This window comes from Drosophila grimshawi, unplaced genomic scaffold (genome assembly GCF_018153295.1).
Source record: "Drosophila grimshawi isolate 15287-2541.00 unplaced genomic scaffold, ASM1815329v1 contig_44, whole genome shotgun sequence".
In the NCBI taxonomy this organism is placed as follows: domain Eukaryota; kingdom Metazoa; phylum Arthropoda; class Insecta; order Diptera; family Drosophilidae; genus Drosophila; species Drosophila grimshawi.
The window spans coordinates 12,059,781-12,080,764 of record NW_025063240.1 but is presented as its reverse complement, the minus strand read 5'-3'; the positions used below and the strand labels follow the sequence as shown (position 1 = coordinate 12,080,764).

General features: G+C 40.8%; 1 protein-coding gene and 1 long non-coding RNA gene across 2 annotated transcripts in view; both read left to right on the top strand.

The window, feature by feature from the left end:
* The window catches only part of LOC6557276 (titin), an 81,297-nt gene extending 74,150 nt beyond the window's left edge, over positions 1-7,147 (top strand). The window contains exons 33-44 of the mRNA XM_043215361.1: positions 158-199; positions 354-605; positions 717-1,685; positions 1,769-3,436; positions 3,503-3,644; positions 3,703-4,718; positions 4,785-5,090; positions 5,219-5,239; positions 5,329-5,433; positions 5,500-5,694; positions 5,755-6,057; positions 6,144-7,147. Coding sequence (XP_043071296.1) covers positions 158-199; positions 354-605; positions 717-1,685; positions 1,769-3,436; positions 3,503-3,644; positions 3,703-4,718; positions 4,785-5,090; positions 5,219-5,239; positions 5,329-5,433; positions 5,500-5,694; positions 5,755-6,057; positions 6,144-6,328 — 5,204 coding nt within the window. The 3' untranslated portion in view covers positions 6,329-7,147. The remainder of the gene's footprint in view (positions 1-157; positions 200-353; positions 606-716; positions 1,686-1,768; positions 3,437-3,502; positions 3,645-3,702; positions 4,719-4,784; positions 5,091-5,218; positions 5,240-5,328; positions 5,434-5,499; positions 5,695-5,754; positions 6,058-6,143) is intronic.
* Positions 7,148-18,580: 11,433 nt separating this feature from the next.
* On the top strand, positions 18,581-19,742 carry LOC122322606. The gene is made up of 3 exons (XR_006246705.1): positions 18,581-18,675; positions 19,004-19,117; positions 19,284-19,742. It is a non-coding gene; the product is annotated as an uncharacterized LOC122322606 (long non-coding RNA).
* Positions 19,743-20,984: the final 1,242 nt, after the last annotated feature.

The window sequence follows — 20,984 nt, the reverse complement described above, 5'->3', positions numbered from 1 at the left end:
GGCAATAGCTTAGAAAAATGAGGTAAACCAACTCAACACCCATAAGTGTCAGTGGCTAACGCATAACACTCCACCCTTAGATGTTTTTTCAATACTCACATTTTAATTTTTCCTTAAAAAAATATATTAATATTCATATATCTCTACATTGCAACAGACGGCGCCTCTCTTAACATCACCAGAGAAATGGATGTGGACGGTAAATATATTTGGTTTATTATCGGTTGTAGTATTCAAGTTAGTTTTTGTAATATTCAATTGCGTAAAAACCGCGAAATATTTGAATTTCCAAGTTGATTGCTGAAGCATATACGCAGTTACAGGCGATATTTAATCATTTTCAATAATTTCAGAATCTCAAACCGAAAACGTTATGTATTCGATTTGCAATTACATTGCTGATAACGATGAAGCCATTAATTTGGTCGAAGGTGAGAAGGTACTGGTAATTGGACGTCACAGTTCAGAATGGTGGTATGTCAAGAAGAGCATTACGGATGAGGAAGGATGGGTGCCTGCTCAATATCTAATGGAACCCGCCGAGTACGCTCAATATGTGCAGAATAAGTTGCACGAAAAGATTGATAAGCTACCCGTGTTTGAAAGTAAGTTTAGTATACGATTCTAAGTATTATTGTCTAACAAGAGTTTTTCGGTACTGTCCCGTCATGTTATTAACACTATTCTTAATGTCCTGTGCCTGTGCGTTAATCAAGGACCTGGACCTGAAGACAAGCCGATTGCACCACGTTTCATTGAAAAACTGCAACCGATTCATACACCTGACGGTTATACCGTGCAATTTGAATGCAAGGTTGAAGGTAATCCAAGACCGCAAATTGCTTGGTTCCGGGAAACAGCTATCATAAAGCCCTCACAGGACTTCCAAATGTTCTTCGATGAGGACAATGTGGCTACATTGATAATTCGCGAAGTCTTCCCCGAAGATGCCGGCAAATTCACCTGTGTGGCTAAGAATGCCGCTGGCTTCACTTCGAGTACAACCGAATTGATTGTCGATAGTCCACTATCGGATCACGGTTCGGATGCCACAGCTTTATCCCGCAGGAGCATGTCACGCGAATCGTCATTGGCGGACATACTTGAGGGTATACCACCAACATTTTCGCGTAAGCCTAAGGCCCAATATGTCGATGAGGGCACAAATGTGATTTTAGAGTGTCGCCTTGTTGCTGTGCCCGAACCTGAGATCGTTTGGACCTTTAATGGCGAAGACATTGATGAGGAAGAGATTAAGAACGTTCGAATTGTCACCGAATCAGATATGCACATGTATTGCAGCATTGTTCACATTACTAAAGTTAAGAAGTCTCAGGAAGGCATATACGAAGTTATTGCCACAAATCGCGAAGGCGAAGCTCGTCTGCCCATCACACTCAAGGTGCGAACTGCTGACAAAGAAGCTCCTCAAATTCTGGAGCCATTGCGTAATATGGTAATACGTGAGGGTGAAAGTGTTGTGCTTTCCACACAAATTGTCGGCAATCCAGCACCAAAGGTAACATGGTACAAAGATGGCAAGCCCATTAAGGGTGCCAAATCAGACAAAGATATACATTCGCTCACACTGATTACACCAAAGAAGTCACAGAAGGGTGAATACACGGTCAAAGCGGTTAATCCATTGGGCAGTGTGGAAACTACTGCAAATCTAACAATTGAAGGTATGTTAATTGTTTTATGTACATCAGAAATATTTTACTTATTGCTTATCTTGTCAATAATAAACCACATTCTCGCCATTTAGAACCGACTAGCGGTAATGCAGAGCCTCCATTATTTGTGGAACGCTTTGAGGAGCAATCGGTGCCGCAAAAGGGTGAAATTCGTTTGCCTGCAAAGGTTTCGGGCAATCCAGTTCCTGAAGTACAATGGCTTTTCAACAACAATCCCTTGTATCCCAGCGAGCGCGTTCAACAGGTCTATGATGGTGAAAATATTGAGCTCATCATACAGAATGCTAATCCGGAAACTGATTCCGGTGACTACAAGTGTATTGCCAGCAATCCCATTGGTAAAACGTCGCACGGTGCGCGTGTGATTGTTGAGGTCGATGAGGTGACCTTTACCAAGAAGCTAAAGAAGACCATTACCATTGAGGAGGTGCAATCGCTGACTTTGGAATGCGAAACCTCCCATGTGGTCTCCACAAAATGGTTCTTCAATGGCAAAGAGCTGAGCGGCATGGATCATCGCGTTGTCGTTGAGGACGGAAAGACGCACAAGTTGGTCATAAGGAACACAAATCTACGCGATTCTGGTACTTATGTCTGCAAAGTGAAAAAGCAGGAGACGCAATCTACTGTTGAGGTGCTGCAGCGTAAGCCAGACTTCCTTAAAGTGCTTGAAGACTATGAGGTAACTGAAAAGGACACAGCCATTCTGGATGTTGAGCTGACAACAGAAGCTGTGGAAGTCACTTGGTACAAGGATGGCGAGAAAATCACACCTGAAGACAAGAACTGTGAGTTTATCAAGGATGGCAAATCTAGGCGTTTGGTTATACGCGATACTACCATTCATGACGAGGGCGAGTACACATGCAAGCTGGAGGGGCAGGAGTGCAGCGCTGAGCTTACTGTCATTGAACTGCCACCGGAGATTGTGAAGCCGTTGAAGGACGTGTCTGTCACAAAGGGTGAAAATGCCACATTCGACATTGAGCTGAGCAAGGGCGATGCCCTGGTTAAGTGGTTCAAGAACGGCAAGGAAATCAAGTTCAATGAGCGCATACAACTAATAATTGATGGCAAAAAGCAATCGATTCGCATTACCAAGGCGAAGCCCGAAGATGTGGGCGAGTATTCTATACAGGTGGGAGATCAAACCTCGAAGGCCAAGTTGACAGTGGAAGAGCCATTGGTAGACTTCATAGTCCGTTTACCAGATGTCACGCTAGCCACGAAGACCACCGATGCCGAGTTCACCGTTGAGCTTTCACAGCCCGATGTAGAGGTTACCTGGTACAAGAAGGGCAAGCCCATCAAGCCGAATAAGAAGCATGAGGTTTTCGTTGAGGGCACCGTGCGTCGTTTGGTCATCCATGATGCCAGCGATGATGACGCGGGTGAGATCAGCTGCGTTGCCGAAAACGTCACAAGCAGAAGTAACCTTTGCGTTGAGGAGCTTAAGCTGCCGCCTGTGATTACCTCTGAAAAGGATCAAACCATCAAGGTGAAGGAAAACGAAGATGCTACCTTTACTGTTAAGTACACAGGCGCGCCAACTCCCGAAGCAGAGTGGACAACGCGCAAGGTTGTCATTCCCAAATCAAAGCGTACCATCCCAACCATCGATGAACAATCCGCAACTTTGACCATTAAAAAGGTTGTCGACGATGACGAGGGCGAGTACACAGTTAAACTTGTCAATCCCGTGGGCGAGGCAGAGGCCAGCCTACACTTGGTCATTATGCGTAAGTATAATTAATTAATTACAAAATTTAACGATGCGGAAATTCCAACCTTTATCAACATTTTAGGCAAGCCCACGGCGCCTGGAACTCCTCAGCCATTGGAGGTGATGCACGATTCAATAACCTTGTATTGGAAGGCACCCGAGGATGATGGCAAATCAGAAATTATCGAATACATTCTGGAGTATCATGATGTAAAGACAGAAAAGTAAGTTATATTAATTTCCATTCCATGAAACCAAACTGAAGAGTAACTCACTAAATAGATGGACTGAGATACGCAAGATTAAGGATACGACTTATACCATTAGCAAGTTGAAGATAGATACGGAATACGTATTCCGTTCGATTGCAGTCAACGAAGTTGGTCCATCACCTCCCTCACCCATCTCGCCGCCCATCCGCCTGATGCCCAAGGTCGAAACTGAGGCTCCTAGCGTGCGCGAACCATTGCAGGATATTGTCAGTGAACTGAACAAGGAGGTCACAATGTCCTGTGTATTTGGCGGCATTCCAGAGCCAACTGTCACATGGAAAAAGAATGGCCAGGTCTTCGAGTCAAGTAGTGTACGCTACGAGAATCGTGTTGCCAAATATACAATTGAAAATACAACAATTGAGACTGAAGCCACATACACTTGCGTGGCAACCAATGAGAAGGGCTCCGTGGAGACATCCTGTAAGCTGACACTGCAGCAAAAGCCATGCATCGAGATTGAGGATAAGTATTTGTCGCAGAAACTGCGCACTGGCAGCACTCTCACCATTCCGGCAACAGTTCGTGGCTATCCACAGCCGTCTGTGACCTGGCACAAGGAGACCATCGAACAAAAGTCAACCAGCCAGGTGACCATTGAAACCACAGAGACCAGCTCCACCTACACCTATAAGAAGGTAACACGCGAACAATCTGGACGCTATAAGGTGACGGCGACAAATGAGTCGGGCTCCACCTATGTGGAATGCTCGATTCAGGTGATTGACAAGCCAAGCCGACCACAATCATTGGAGATTAAAGACATTAAAAAGGATTCCATTACCTTGGAATGGACGCCACCCATCGACGATGGTGGCATGGACATTAACAAGTATACGCTAGAGAAATGCGATATTCAGAACAACGTCTGGATGAAGGTTTCCGATTTCAACAAGGACATCAACTCGTATGCCATTCAAAAACTTTCCATGAATGCGCAATACATGTTCCGTGTGGTTGCTATCAATCCCATTGGCGAATCAGAGCCAACCGAGAGTGAGACTGTGACCATAACCAAGAAGTTTGGTATGTATAGGAATTATATTTATTTAATGTGAGCCATTTATTCTTAAACCCTCTTCTGGCTTGCAGAGAAACCAAGTCCACCACGTGATCCTACCTCCGTATCCGGCATGAACGACACTTCATTCACACTATCCTGGGAGCCATCAGAGAGCGATGGTGGCTCAAAGATAATTGAATATATTGTGGAAATTAGGGAAGAGACTGAAACCGTTTATCGTTCTTTGGGCACTACGACGGGCACTGTAACAAACATTCAAGTTGAGAAAGTTGTGAGAAACAAGGGCTATCTGTTCAGAATCTACGCTCGAAATGAGGTTGGCACTAGCGACGCGTTCGAAACGACTGAAAAGATTGTCGTTGGACGGAAGATAAGTAAGTGGACAACATTTTCTCATAATGATTATCGCTTATTGCTTTGCAAATTGCTTTCTTTCTTAACGCTCACTAATGCTTTTCATGCAACGCAAAAAAAACCCAATATATTAAATGAAACACAACAGCAAATGATTCTGAAAACATGGGTACGTTAACAACGTCATTTAATTGCCGTCAATGGTTGTTATTAATTGTTTGGTAATAATAATAATAATGTGTGTGTGTTGAATTTTAGCGCCGCCATCGCCACCCCAAAATCTGAGAGCGCCGGATGTGACAAGTCGCAGCGTAACTCTCGATTGGGAGGTGCCAGCCAGAAATGGTGGTTCAGAAATTACAGGTAAACTCATTAATACCAACAGGTGCTTACAGGATATTAATATAACACATATATAAATACCAACAGGCTATTGCGTGGAGAAACGCTCATCAACATCAACAAGCTGGACCAAGGTTATTACTTTGGATGCACATCAGATGCATTATACCATTGACAATCTGAAAGACAAGTGCGAGTATTGGTTCCGTGTGTCAGCGGAGAATGAGGTTGGATTAGGTGCACCAGCCGTCACTGAGAGCATATCGCTAAAGACACACGCAAGTAGGTTACAGTCAACGATAGTGCTATTATAAAACTAATCCCATTTGATATTTTAACTAGCCGTGCCGTCGCCACCAACTGGTCCACTGGAAGCGCGAGTTCTCGCTGCCAATGCACACATATTCGAATGGGGTATACCCGAGTCAGATGGTGGTGCGCCACTGCTCGGCTATCACATTGCCATACGTGACATGAAGAAGTCCATGTGGATTGAGGTTGGTCGTGTGCCAGCTGGTGTGCAGAAATTCCAGATAAGAGATTTGCAAGAGAACCACGAGTACATGATACGTATCTTTGCAAAGAACGAGATTGGTCTGAGTGAACCACTTGAATCGGAGGAGCCATACAAAGTGATGACAGCGGGTAAGTAGAACCTCATTCATATAACTACTTTCAATTGCTAACTGTGATACTCTCTCTCTCTCTCTCTCTCTCTCTTCGTTATTCAGGTCACGCCAGTCTGCCCGATGAGCCGCGCACAGAGATGAGCACATGCAACACATCATCCTGGCTGCGTGATCATAATATGGATGCGGATATACACTCATATGCTCGCGGAAGACTGCTTCAACGCGATGAGTACTTCTTCCGCTTGTGGGCAAAAATGCCCAAGAAGAAGAAGAGCTCTAAATAGGCAAAAAAAATAACAATAAACACAACAAATAGCCATGACAAAAAAAAAAAGTAAAAACAATACGAATGAAACTTAGGTTAGGTTAAGCATATTTCAATTGTACTTTAATGATTTCTTGATTTTCTAGCTTTTTTGTACTTGTAATACTCATGTAAAGAGTATGTAATGTTCGGCAAATATGCGTCCAACAACAGCGATGTTCACGGAACTCAAATCAGAATAGGGCGAGCGAAGACAAACTTAATGCTTTGAGTGCGTGGACGTGGCTGCAAGGTTGTGACATCATTGGTCCCATTACATTATCTATGAAATAACTTTTTGCGGTTTTAATTTGCATAAATTCTTATGATTTCCTTCGCTTTATTTTTGTAAGCTGTGATAAATTTATCAAATTCGAAAAAGCGTCAAACGATTAAATGCCAAATGACATTTGCGCCACGAACACAACGCGCACCGGGCAACGGCAGCCAGCGGACAAACGAGCAACAAACCACCAACCAACCAGCAACAATAACAATAACAAGACCAACTGTTAAAACATACAATACAAGCGACTCAATATCCTCTAGGGAGACAAACAACAAATGGTGCAATTCGATATGAGTTACGAGTATGTTGTGTGTGTGTTGAATTCTGTTGTGTGGTATTGTATTGTGAGTCGCGCTGACTGCCCCACTTGCCTTTGCCGTGTGCTCGCTGTGCAGCAAATTTATGGTTCCCCGAAAGGGTTACATAACTATACTTATACTTATATGGAACGCCCATACATGACTTGAAAGAAACAAAAATAAAATAAAAATGAATGAATTTTTAAACGAATAACTTAAAGTGGTTTTTGTTCGTTTCAACAAAATTTCTCGCCGTTGAGCATGCAAAATCAACTAATTAATTCAATAGATAGTTGCTTGAGTCGGCTCCAAAGGAGAGCCAAAGTTAGCATTTACTTTTCCCCAGCAAAGTTTGCTGTTAAGTTTTTATTCTAAAACTTAAAGTCGACAGCTAAACAATGGCAGCTCCGAGCTGCCCAACACATGCGTATGCAGGACAAAAGACAAGCCACGTTATCAAGAACAGCAGCAGCAGCAGGAGGAGGAGAGACACGTGGCAGGGGAAGCAGCAGCACACATATAGAGATACCAACACTAGGCTGCTGTTACGCGTCGTTGAACTTATCTGGTGACATGGGCAAATGCTGTGCATAAAGTTTCATAGAGAATTGTGTGAGAATTTAATTAAAGTTTTTGCGGTTGCCACTAATCAAAAGATATTATCTAAAATGTTGTATGTGGCAGTTACTTTGGCTGTTCAAATAACTTTTTGCTGCGGGCCCAACTGTAATTTACACTAAGCTGCTTGGCCAATAGTTTGGCCAACATTGCACAACGGTCTCATAAGGCTAAGCATATTTCCGGCACTTTAAATTGCGCACAAACAAACAAACGAACACTTCATTTTGGTTGCCCATGCACAGCACCAACAACAGCAAGTAAATACCTACATATACATATACATCTACATCTATAGCTACAGCTACAGCTACAGCTACACCTACATCGTCTATTGATACCGTCGGGCAGGTAGCAGGTAACAGATTTAGTGTTGCCACTAAACGATCGGCCAGTCGTCCTGGGACCGGGTCCTCCCGGGCAACTCCTGTCGTCCTGAATTCGAGAGCTGCCATGATACACAAACGGAAATTTCATTTACTTGTTTGCTTTTTATATGCTTCATTCGATTTTTACTTGCTTCGTTTCGTTTCGCTTCGATTTTATTGTGTACAATTTGTGCAACCAGCACAATTTATCTTACACAAATTTTAAAACTTAAATTTTCAGAATTGGAGAATGTATTTTTACTTTTATTCTTCTGGAAATTTAAGACTCTTTCTGTCTGTCCGTTTTTCGCAAGACAAAAACTCGTATGCCCATTAGTTATGGCTTATTAATACTGTAGGAAAGTTGGACAGAAAGTCGGCCTAACACAATTGTAAACTTGTAATAGCATTCCGAAAGTTTGAAGCATTGCTTATAACAACAAAATTACACATAAACTTTATGGAGTGCACGTAGAAAATTGAGGCAGCACTTTTTCCTTGGCACGGCTCGTCAAACGTGATAGCCGGGCCGAATAACCGAACCGAAGGCAGAGTCGTAAGAAATAAAGCCACAACACAAAAAAAAGCAAAAAGTTTGCTTAATTAGTTCCCAAAATAATAAACGATAATAGCAAGAAAAGCCACATCCTTGGCAAATGGAAAAACAGACGTTGCTTTTGTCTATTCTTGTTTGTGTGTCGAACAAATTGAATTATCAACTTGTGAGGAGTCTCAAAGCAGTTGGAAGTTAGTACTGACTAGAACCAAATTAGAAAATTTACGATAGAAGTCTTAATTAAGCTAACGTAAGAAATTTAAAAAAAAAATACAGGAAATTTGTAGCAAAATTGAACGAATTTAATTTTTTGATTGCTCACAATAACTAACGTGCTGATGTACTTCACGTGGCGCATTAAAATCAAAAGTTAAAGCTAAATTCTAGTTTTGATAAGAAAAATAGCAAAAAGGCCATAAAACATACGAAACAAACGTAAAACCAAGGGAATAATCATACTAAATTAGATAAGAAACCTTGCAATCATTGGACTTGTAAGTTGGCTGTTTGCTTAAATTTACTGTATGCGGAATATAATATAGAGATAAATGTCATAAAATGTTAATTTCACCTCATGTTCATTGCGTAGAAATAAGCACCCGTAAGAATCGCTAGTCGCAGATTAACTGATGCTATATAAAACAGATTGGGCTATAAGAGTCTCTGCAGTTATTTATTGTGCTAGCAGGCGCAACACGTTCCCCGAATGGCACCAAACTGACAAGCGAAACTGTTGTATTTGTCTGCATAATTGCCCAACAGCACTACTGTTCTGGTGCCATGGACCACTCCTATTAATATAAAATTGCAGCCCCATAAAGTCAAAAAGACATGACCTCCGGTTGCAACATTTTCGATTTCCGTATTTCCGTAGATAGCACCAAACAACAGGAATGGGTTGGGCTCATGTAAACATATCTGCGGGTCTTAAGTAAACCATGAAGAAAATATATTTCTCGAATTACGGGCATATCGAATAGTTGATACTCTTTTTGAACCAATATATATTCCTTACTGGATGCCGCAATGGTTTTCGTTTTAAAATTCGAGATGCTTTTCGTCTGTACCAGAGAATATGGTAAATATAAAATATTTATTGCCAGATTGCCACACACATTCAGCATGTGCGACAACAGCTGCAACTGCAACTGCTACAGCTGAAACTGCTGCAACTGCAACTGCTGCAGCTGCAACTGCAACTGCTGCAGCTGCTAGCTGCCTGCTGATATGTACACAATGTCCATTCAGCCTTATCCTTTCCTTTGACTGCACCAACATCCGGGACAAGCATTTTACATTTTACCATTTTACTGGAGTGCAATTCATAACATTTAACAGTTCGAGTCAAATAAGTAAAACTGCTCGTATATTTAACAATTTGATAGAGACATTTTTGATACAAATTAAGAACGTAGTTAAGACCCCTTCAATGTACCGCCCCCATCAGTTCCACATAAAAATCAAGTGTGCAGAAAATTAAATTTCGAAGAGCGGAGCAGGCGAACAAATTGAATGCACGGCAAGGACATTCTGTCGTTTCCGACCAAAAAATAATGAAAGTGCAGCTGGTATTTTTTGCTGCCACTGCTCCTACTGTTCTTCTCGTCGTTGTCGACTGCTGCTAGAATTAAATTTCCTTGTAGTGTCATGTTCTAAACACATTCGCACATACAAACACACACATACACGAATGCACACATATACATTCACTAACTATCGGCGACAACCAAGAGCATGCATGACATTTTGAGGCAAAGCGCAATTAAAGTCAATTGGCATTCTACCAAAAAGGCGCCCGTCGTGCCGTATACGTAATGTCATTCAAGTGTCTGTGTAAGTGTGTATGGCGACAGCATTAGCTTGCGTTGACTTTAGTTATTAGCACGTTTCTGGCAACACACAAATGGCTTCATAATTTATTAACAGCAACCAAATCATTGCGCATACGCCGCGTTCACCATCCATAAATTAATTTTCAAGAAGTAACTTTATAGCTATTTGGATGTCTTCGTTTGAATCCCCACAAATTTAATGTTGCCTATGCGGTGTATTATTTGGCAATCTGAAATACCATCAACCACCTAATATTTAAATTAAATTTCTTTGTTTCGTTTCGTTTCGCACTTTCGAGCAAGTTTTACAGCCAACTACGTGCTGCCTGCTGCCGTTTGTTTTATGGGCTTTTTCTATCTTTATCTCATTTCATTTTACTTTATAATGTGCTCATAAAAGTTGTGTGTTGTCTAAAACCAGAAAGCCATTTGTTTTTTCGACACACACACTGTTTGATTTGACAGTTTGACTGATTAGCCTTTGCTTTAGAGCTTTTCACATTTACGAGCATATTTTCGATCGCAAGGAAGTCTATACACAGATTGAGGAAGCAGCCATAAAATGAAAGCAAATTGAAGGATTATGTATATTTTGCATGCGAATTCATAGAGATTGGCATGTGATTGCGTAAAGTGGAAATAATATTTTTCACTCGAATACGCCTAATTGGTTGTTTTACGTGATTTTGTGGTGCTTAAGATTGTACGATTTACAACAGTCAAAGTAAGTTAAATGACAACCAACAAAATCTACTGGTAAACTGGTCCAAATCAATTTTTGGCTCTAGCTAAAAACCACATCTTTACTATGATTTGCAAGCACGATCTTAAAGTACAGATATATTTTCATGTGCTATCTCACAGTTTTTATAAGTTTTGTCCAACTAACTGTCAAATGTCAACTTTCGGCTACTTCACACGCCGTTGACTAAATTTTCTTTAAGTTTTCTTTGGCCTTTGCATAAATGCATTCTAATGCATACATTTCGCAGTGGGTTCTTCTGGGGGGATTGTACGCTAAAGAGATTTGCACCTTGCATAGAAAGCTAAATTTACAAGCTGTAACGAAAATTACAACGCAAATATGCAAATCACCATGAAGCTGTCCCAAAATCAGCAGCACCATCAGCAGCAGTGCGAGAAAAATGAAAAAAAAAGTCAAACTTAAATTTTGGGCAACTCGATATAGGAAAAAATGCGAAATGGAAATTTAAGTTTGTTTTGCTAGTGTTTCATTTGGCATGTGAAAAGCAGCTTTAAATGAAGCTGTTATGACTCGATCTGTGTGTGTGTGAGTGCTTCTGTGAGTGTGTGTGTGTGTGTGTGAGTGTTTGCGTAATGTACAAACGTGTTGGGCATTTCTGGGCAGAATAAGTAAGCAGCAAGCAAAACGGGCGTAAGCTGCGATGCAGTTGCCGATGCAGTTGCCGTTGCAGTTGCATATGCTGTGTGAATTACTTCATTGTGTGGGAGCTGCTATTGCTCCGGCTCTTTACGTGCTTATCGAGTATTCGATGGCAACATTATAGCTCGAATGAAATCGGTAAGCTGCTTAGAGTGCACTACTGCCTGGTCAACGTTTTGTATGCGTGATATCGTTGAAGCGAGTGTTCGAATGTTTTGCAGCACATTAAACTGCCAATATGTCTTTATTGTTCTTCTTCTATATAGTTAAACACACAGATACATTTCTATGGTGAAGCAGCAAGTTGAAGTAAACGCACCGATTTATGCTGCCACAAGTTGTAGGCAAGTCAGCTGCTTTGCTGCTGCTGTGCACCTCCAAGGGGCCGTCAAGTGCGCTGTCAGGATGAGTACGAGTAGATGGAGAATGTGTGGTTATCTGAGTGCCGCCGCTGGGCAATAACAACTATACACACACATACGTAGAGCAGTAGTTACTTGTAGTCGGTCTACCGAAGACAAGTAGAGGCAGCAGGACAGGGAACAGGACACAAGCAGCCGTTGGCAAGACATAAAACGCAGCACTCGATGATGCCTATGGGCAAGTTTAACACATAGAGCGACCATGTTGCCAGCTAAACGAGTAGTCGTTGGCCTGGCCTAAACATCACTTCACAACTGCCAAGCCAGCACATCCGGTTTCCGTTAGTTGTGCACGTCGAGCTGCCTGCCTGCCAGCCTGCCTGTCATTTTGATGTTGCTACAGGTAATATCATTTAGCCGAGGTGCAAAAAACAGCGACTGGCACGAATATCGTATGTTTGTAAAATATTATCTCGTTACAATGTTGAATATATATATACATACATTTTTTTTTTTGTGGCCTTGCCAAGCTCGCCTTTGGCTTATAAGCGGATGTACGTGTCTTATGTGCAGCAACAACAAAAGCGAATAACTACAGAAGCAGTCAGGAAAATGTACTCTGTACTCAAAGACACACTCCTCCTCAGACACACAGCTACAGTATAGATGTTTAAATTTGATTTCAAGTGCTCGCATTTTGATGGCTATCTAAGTGAATGCGTGTTGTGGCTGTTTACGTGTCCTTCTTATGAAAACTTGGAAGTGCGAACGGAAATACATACATAAATGTATTTAAGAAAATAGTCTGTAATATTCAGGCTTAAAGCAATTTAATATTTTGCTACTCTTGTCTTAGACATAAGTCACACAAGTCTATTGATTCGAGATTACGATTTCTATCTGCCTTGAATTTGTCTCAAAATAAAGTCTTTTTAGTAACAATTGTTGGCCAATTTTGATAATATTTTAAAATAAATTAGTGTATTTTCAATTTTGTGATTGATTTCCGCATTATATATTACATACCAGCAGAGTTTGCGTCGTGTTTTCGCTCATTCAATCCATTCGTGAATCATTGTTCTCACAAATGAAGAACACAGCAGAAAAAATGTTAATTCTTCAGTTCTGTCTTGTGCATTCCCGCACATTAATTCGCACTGCCTTTCACTTGCTCATTTCTCATGTTGACATCCGTTTTGCACTTATCGTAGCATACTTTACAGGGATGTGTACTCTAGCCACAGCTCTTGCATGCCTTTAATGCTAAAAGTTTCTTCAACTTGCACCATTTTTCTCGGCCACTTGTGGCACTTAAGGATAACAGCCCCTTCAGCTGCTTTTGATTTCTCATGCGTGCGACGTTTACTCAGCCGCACACCCAAAAATAACTCACACACACTCATACACACACATATAAACAATTGCAGGCTGGCTTGTCAGCACGCATTGATGTTACGCTTGAATTTGCCAGCGACAACGGCGAACAGCAAATGAGAAAATGAGAACGCGTTGCGCTTCACGCTTGACTCTGCTTGCCACTCACTTAATTATTGCATAAGAAACTGAAACCAGGTCACCAAGGCGCTGCTTGGGGTGCTATACTATATGCGTGAACTTTCTCTCATACACACACACACATTCATGTGCATCTGACGGCATGGAATGCAACTTGCAAGTGCAACTGCGAACTGCAACTGCAGCTGGGGCAACAAACTTTGCAGTGTGGCAATGTGCTTGACATGCATGGTTAACCATAATATTGCTGCAGCCAGGCTGCAAGTTAGCAGTCGCCCTTCGAGTGCTGCATGTCAGGTCTTTAACAAAGTGAAGGTATGGAAAGAAGACTATGACCCATAAACTATACAAAACATATTTTCTTGATTTACATATGCAACTGTGCCACCTACATAAGTATCTTAAAAGGTATCACCAAAAAAAAACACTCAAATGATTAAAAAAAGACTCGCATTCAATTTGAATGCATAATTGAAAAACTTATATTGATAAGCAAATGGGTTATGCAACCCCCAAAAGGCTTTTTTTTATCGATTTTCAAATGACAATTTGTTTAATTCTCAACTCTAATGGCAGTCGCGATTAATTAAGATCTGAAACTTGAGGTATACATCATGCCTTTAAATCGATTTAATAGCCGCTTGAATAATTTGCGAGCTAATTATGTTCAATTCGTGCACCTTTGACTAATGCCCACAGCCAGCAGCTGTTACCTGTGCTTGCCACATCCGGCGACAAGTTTTGTGCTTCCGTTTCCCATTTTAAACACTCAAAGAGCGAGGGAGATGGTGAATTGAATGGGTTTGGTTTTTGTTACCTGCTGGCGTTTGGTGGCAACTCAATTAAGTCTGGCAGCAGCCATTTATATAAGCCTGCCGATATTGCTGTTATCGGTCAGTTACACATTTTATAATGGGCAACACCAGTGCCCTAGCCATTTTTCATTTAATTTACCGCACATTTTATCTGTGTTCTATGGCACCTTTTATTCGCCCACAACCTACAGTCTCAACTAAGGCCTGGAGCCTGGGATGTTAAGCCTTTTGGTTTGCTTATTTCCTTATCATTATCCTGTTATCCTTGTGGCTACCTAGCTGCCGTCCTGCTTGCCTGCCTGGCGTCCTGCCCGTCTGGATGTTGCTTGCGAGCGCCACCTAATTAAATTATCCCACAATTGCCTGCTAAGTGCGCCTGCACTCGCTTATGTCGAAATGTGTTGGCATTAAAGGACTCGGTATCTCTGCAGTATGGCTTATTTATTTATTGAGCGTCCTTCTTTTTTTTGTTGCTCTTCTTCATTCTGATGCTGGCCACTTCCTGTCCTTTGTCCTTTCCTTTTGCGCCTAATTATTATCTGCTCTGCCTACACAAAAAACACACAAACTTTTTGCGACAGCCAAGAAAAAAAAAGTCAATAAGTTTGGAAGACCTTAATTATTTTCTGTATGAGTGTGTGTATGTGTGTGTGTGCTCGCTCATTTCTTGGGCCTAAGCCGTCGAAGTTTTATGTGCACAACAAAATTGGTGTTGTTGTTACTCGCTGTTGACCCATTTGGCCATGTCTCAAACCGAATAACTTTAACAACAGTCAGTTGAAGTTAAGTGTGGCAAGGGAAAGCATTTTCCTTTTTATTTTTGGTGGGGCCTGTTTAGTGGTAAAATGATTTTGTCATTGACAAGTTGTTGGCTGCATCCTGCACTCAATGCGCCCAAGGCCAGCATCAAAGCCTTTGCATAACAAATGTTTTGTTTTCACTCTTCGCCAGCCTGCAAGCCGGACTTGTGAGCACTCATATTGTTCATGCTGGATCCTGTGACTGCCCCCAAAGCTGCTCACATCATATCCTGTTTGCTTGAAAGCTTCCGTTTCCCATTTGCGTGTGTGCGAGCAGTACGACAAATATAAGCGAATAGCACGAATACTGTGAGTGTGAATGCGAATGCGACTACTCGCACCCAAGACCTTCCAAATGCGCAATTATGGCAAGCATGATGAATGTGCATCTATTTGTACGTGTGTAAGTTTGTATATGTTGACATTTTGGAAGCCCAAACTATTGCTACTGACAATGATTGAAGCTACATGCTGTCATTATCATAAATCAATGAATGCAACTTGAACTAAATTGCCCAACATGCAAAATGAAAAATGTCAGCGCACAAGCCAAAAAAAAAATAATACAGAAATGTTCTGGCATAGCTCATGTGGCCTCAACAAGTTTACTTACAAAAATAATGCACATCAATGTTAATCAAAGCGAGCAAAAGAGAGAGTGAATGAGAGAGAGAAAGCAAGAGAGATAAGGACAGATAAGACAGAGGGTTTGGCACAGATAAGACAGAGGGTTTGGCAGATCTAACCCTGGTTAGACATTGTAATGCCATTGAGGAAATTCTGTTTAGCTCGGCTTCTGCTCTGTTGTGCTTCAATGTTTATTATTACGTGCTAGATGTTCTGCAACTGGGCAAACAGTGCTTGACAATTCCATAGATGCACTTTAAAATTTTTTATTTATGCGATACATCTCTATTTTCAACGCTGCATTGGCACTGGATGCCAACAAAGAAACTCGAATGATCGTGAGCTATTTTCCTCGTAACATAAAATATCTATATTTCATAATTTGCTTAGCATTGTGGCCATCGTGTAATAATGTGACCACCAAGTAATAAATGATTTTTAATAATATTTAAGTGAACCGAATTGTATACTGGATGTGCATACATCTAAGCCCAAACAATGGATGTATACAAACAACAGGACGAGCAGAAACAATAACAACAACAGCAAAAACAACGTGTCTAACAACAATGGCGCACAAAATTGCGGCTGTCATCAGTGAGGAAATTTGCATTTTGCACAATTTGCAATACGAAAACTCTCCACACTTCACACTCAGCAGCAGCAATAGAAACACTCCAGATTCACATGCATATATGGCAGACATTGTGCTGAAAAATGAATGCAGCAACATGTGTGGAGTTACTTGTTAAATGTTAAATGCTTTTTCGAAGCTTTGCATTTGGTTCACAGTATGAAATTATTTCGAGCTCATTACAGATGCGACAATAAGCAAAAAAGCTGTCACACAAACACACACAAATGCACCCACACACCTGCAAACAATACTGATGGAAGAGTCAGTAAACGCACCCCTTAACACAGTTAATCGAAAATATTTTCCACTCAACTGCACTTTTTGCAAGAAAAAAATTGTAATGCAGCTGAAAGATGAAAACTATGGCATGCAAATAGTTTTTTCTCATGCGCAATGAACTGAACTGAGCTTTTTTATTTCCGGTGGAGGTGAGGAGGCGTGGCAATGGCATAATTGAATTGATTATGCCTAGTTGGGACCGAATGAGTTTTAATTCAATTATTTACAGCTGAGCGAAAAAGGCGTTCATTAGTCGTGTTAATCATACGCCACGTTACACCGCTATGGCCTATGGGACAGCAGCAGCTAATTAGGTTGGCAGCTCTTAGAGCTCAAGAGATTTAATAGACTTCTATCAGCCCCACATAACTTACGTATACATTTATTTATATATATATTCAGTTATGTATGTATATGAGTTTGGATGTTTGATTTATTTGGGTATTTTTTGCGTCCCTTCTGATTTATTTGCTCTGCAATCCTTTTTCGAGCGAGAGAAAGAGTGGTGAACGTGCTTTGCATAGCAAAATTTTAATTTTCAACCACTGGTTGGCAGCTATTGATTTGTTGCAAACATTTAATGTCATAAAATAATCAATATATTGCCTGCTCTTGAATTCGAACGAAACATGCTCGTATTACCTATTTCTGTGGCACTGAACATTTTTCAATATTCCAAAAATTTAGTTGAAAAGAATTTTTAAAAAGTCTTGGCTTTAAGAAATTGACATGAGAAAATCGCATATCAGAGCATATCTATATTATATACTCACCAGTGAGACAACAGCAACATGAGCGCAAAGAGTGTTAGAGGCAAAACGCTGGAATAGTGAGTAATGTTGAATTTTTTTGTATTTTTTTTGGCACCACAGGCAGCATTTGAAAGGGGGGTAGGGGCCAGGCGATTTATGGCCACATAGATGCAGTACAGCTAAATAAAGCAATTGACGTGCAGTGGCAGCTGCAGATAACAGCAGACTACAGAAAATGCCACGGAGAACAGCTTTAGGTAATCGTAAAGCTGTAGCTGCCTCCAGATGATCCAACCAAGCTGTGCGAATATGAGTACCACCGGCACGCGGAGCCAACATTCCAAATGCCGTTGCACGCTAACAATCTCATTGAGGATTTCTATCAAATACGTGTAAACAATGCGCGGCAGGATGTAGATAAAGTGGGTGCAGCTATCAATCCAGCAATCAGTGCCAGCTTTGTTAGCCACAGCCATCCATGCGACTATGTTGGAGCCAACAATCCAGTAGATAAGTGTTTACTGCGCCAGTTTAAATCTTTTCATTGCTTCATTGTAGTATATGTTGCACAGACCAAACAGATCACATACAACATTCAGTGCCCCAAAGTAACCGAGTCGGTGGCACAAACAAAGTGGTGGATGATGTGACATGTCAGCTATACAGCGATTCACGAGGCTTAAGCTCAACTTTAGAGCTACTAGAAATATAAACTATTTAGCTTTAGTGATATTTTAAATACTCTTTAATATATATAGCTACTTATTGGCTTATTAAGTGTGCGAGTCCTTGTCGTACCTAAACATTTAAATAAGTGTACATCTGCTTAAAATGAGAAGCGAGCGAAATGGTTGAATTTAAGAACCCGGACAAGTAGGAACAGAATAAGAAATTTCAAAAAGAGTTTAAGCTTGTAAGCAAATGAAAATGTACAAAACTTGAGTTAGTGAACTTCAGTTAGTGAACATTGCATAAAATATAGAATTTTAGAGTAGTATTCAACCAAAATGTCACACAAAGTTGGCACTGCTCTAGTAATTATTACAAGTGTTCAAGTACACTTTTGGTAAGGGCATAAAAACAATAACAATTTGGGTGGGTGCTTTGGCGCTAATGTGATGACGGACTGTGTAAATGCTTTTAGCGTGGCAAAGCTGGAAAAGTATTTGTGAAGTGAGGGTAATTGATGGCTGCACACATTGAGGATGGCAAGCAGCCACTTCAATTAACGCCATTTGAACACGTGCATTTTACACCACCATGCCACCACTGACCACCAAAATCGATAAGTTCGTTCACTTAAATATTTAACATTTTCTAATGTCCTGACCAACGAAATTTTTTGGCCACCACCCTTTTATTTCAGTCTCTCTGTACCTATGCTCTCCACACACACCCTCCCGCGTTTCCCATGGTGGAACTGCTGTCAGACCCACTTCAGATTTGCGTCTCCGCCACACACCCAGCAAACTAATTTATTTCCGAACTGGGAATTTTGCAGGTCAAAGTTTGCTTTCTATGCAGGGAGGAGCATAGCGTAAGAGCGATTGGCGATTAATTTGCTTAAGTCTCAATCCATATCCACGGCCATTAGAGGATTTGCATGCCCAGGCGCGTGAGTATTTTGGTATGTTCATTGGTTCATCGCAGCGTAACCCAAAACTGTCAAGCTTAAGCGGCTCACTCGCTTTCACATCTTAACTTTTTGCTGCTGATGCTCCTGCTGCTTTCTCCGCTTTTGCTTTGTCACTTCAACTTGGAATTCATGTCGCATCGTCCAGTACTCTTTCATGTGGCATTTTAAAATCCTGTGCATGTCGTGCAACAAAAGAACCAGCCAGTCACCGCCGCTGGAATTCAATAAGAGGCCACAGGCATCTCGTCCCACATAGCAGTAGCTAGGGGACTCAGCAAGGACCAACCAGGAAGCCGGCATACCCTCCATGTTTGACAAACAATCATTAGAGCCTCCAACGCTAGAAGCAGTGGCAGAGACAGCTGCAAAAGTACAAGTTGAAGCAGAAGGAATAACGTCCTCAAAACGTAGTACATATCAGCATTACCATCAGCCACATCGTTAGTAGCTCGGCAAGCTGTATCTACCCGGGATGGCTAAGAGAGGAGGACAGACAGGGAAGGAGTGAGATAGTTGGCTAGAACACTGTGGAAACTCGGAATTCTACAACATTATTTTGTTGCCTGCCTACACGAATATGTGAAAATGGCTTGAGATATTTGAGATGGGGCCAAAATGGTCATAATAATAAAGTAGATTGAATGTATTATAAAAAACTATAAATAAATTTTGTACATAATTAACACATTTATTATCATGTTTATTACACATAAAGAAGGAAAGCTAAACAAAATAAAATATGCAGACATACTTAAAAACCAATATTGTTACATTTATATATATAATAATACTAAGTTAATGCAATATTGCGATGCTAAATTTTGCAAGATCAGCCTGTGGCAACATTCTGGCAGATGCAGCCATTTTCATTAGCTTAAAAACTTTGCGTTACTAACTAAATTTTTAATAAGTTTGTTGTTTTTACTTGCCTCCGAGCTGCTTTGTGTATGTATGGTTGTGTATGTGTGCAATGGACAGCATCAAAAACATGCATAAATCATCAAAAGCAAGGCTGACAACTAATGAAAACATGCAAAAATTTATGGCAGCTGAAAACGGCAAACAAACATAAAAATTGTGTTATATAAAACCTTTCACTGTAAGCGCTGTCGGAACGTTTATATTGAAAAAGAAAATTTAAGATGTGTAAAAAATAAATTCATTTGCTTTATGCATAGCTCGCAAAAAATAAAGTGGAAAGAAAAACTTTCAAGCGAGCTACCGGAAATGCAGCCCAATTTTTGTGCGGAAGTTTTTTTGTGGCGACACTCTCACGGACGGTGGCATCTACCACGCCCAACAATACACTTTTTTTTTGCTGTCGGTATTCGGATTATTATTATTATTATTATTATTTTTTTTTTGGTTTGGTTTGTTCCAGGTGCTGCATGATCTGGAATGTGACACTATGCGACGATGGCAATGTGGCCGCGGCCATGTATAAAATTTTTACAATTGCAATTTGTAATAAAAACATGCAGTTTTTTGTCATCGTTATATGCAACTGTGGACGTGCGTACATGTCGCATAGAAGACACATATTTATATGTGTGAGTGTGTGTGTGTTTGTATCGTGGGTGCCACGCAGTTGCATGCATGTGGATAAAAGCCATTATGGACAGGGAGGAAGCTTTGAAGTGGAGCAGCGTTTGCAGTTTATTGAGTGAACTTTGAGTAATACACTTAGAGAATATAACATGACAGAACATAACGTGGCATATCAACTATCTGTCTGTCTGTTCAATTCCTTAAACTTAAACTTTAAATGTACAGAGTTTGAGAAAAAATATTGCTTTTTTATATTATTTTATTAGTGTAATTTGTACAGTGGGTATTTTAAGCGATA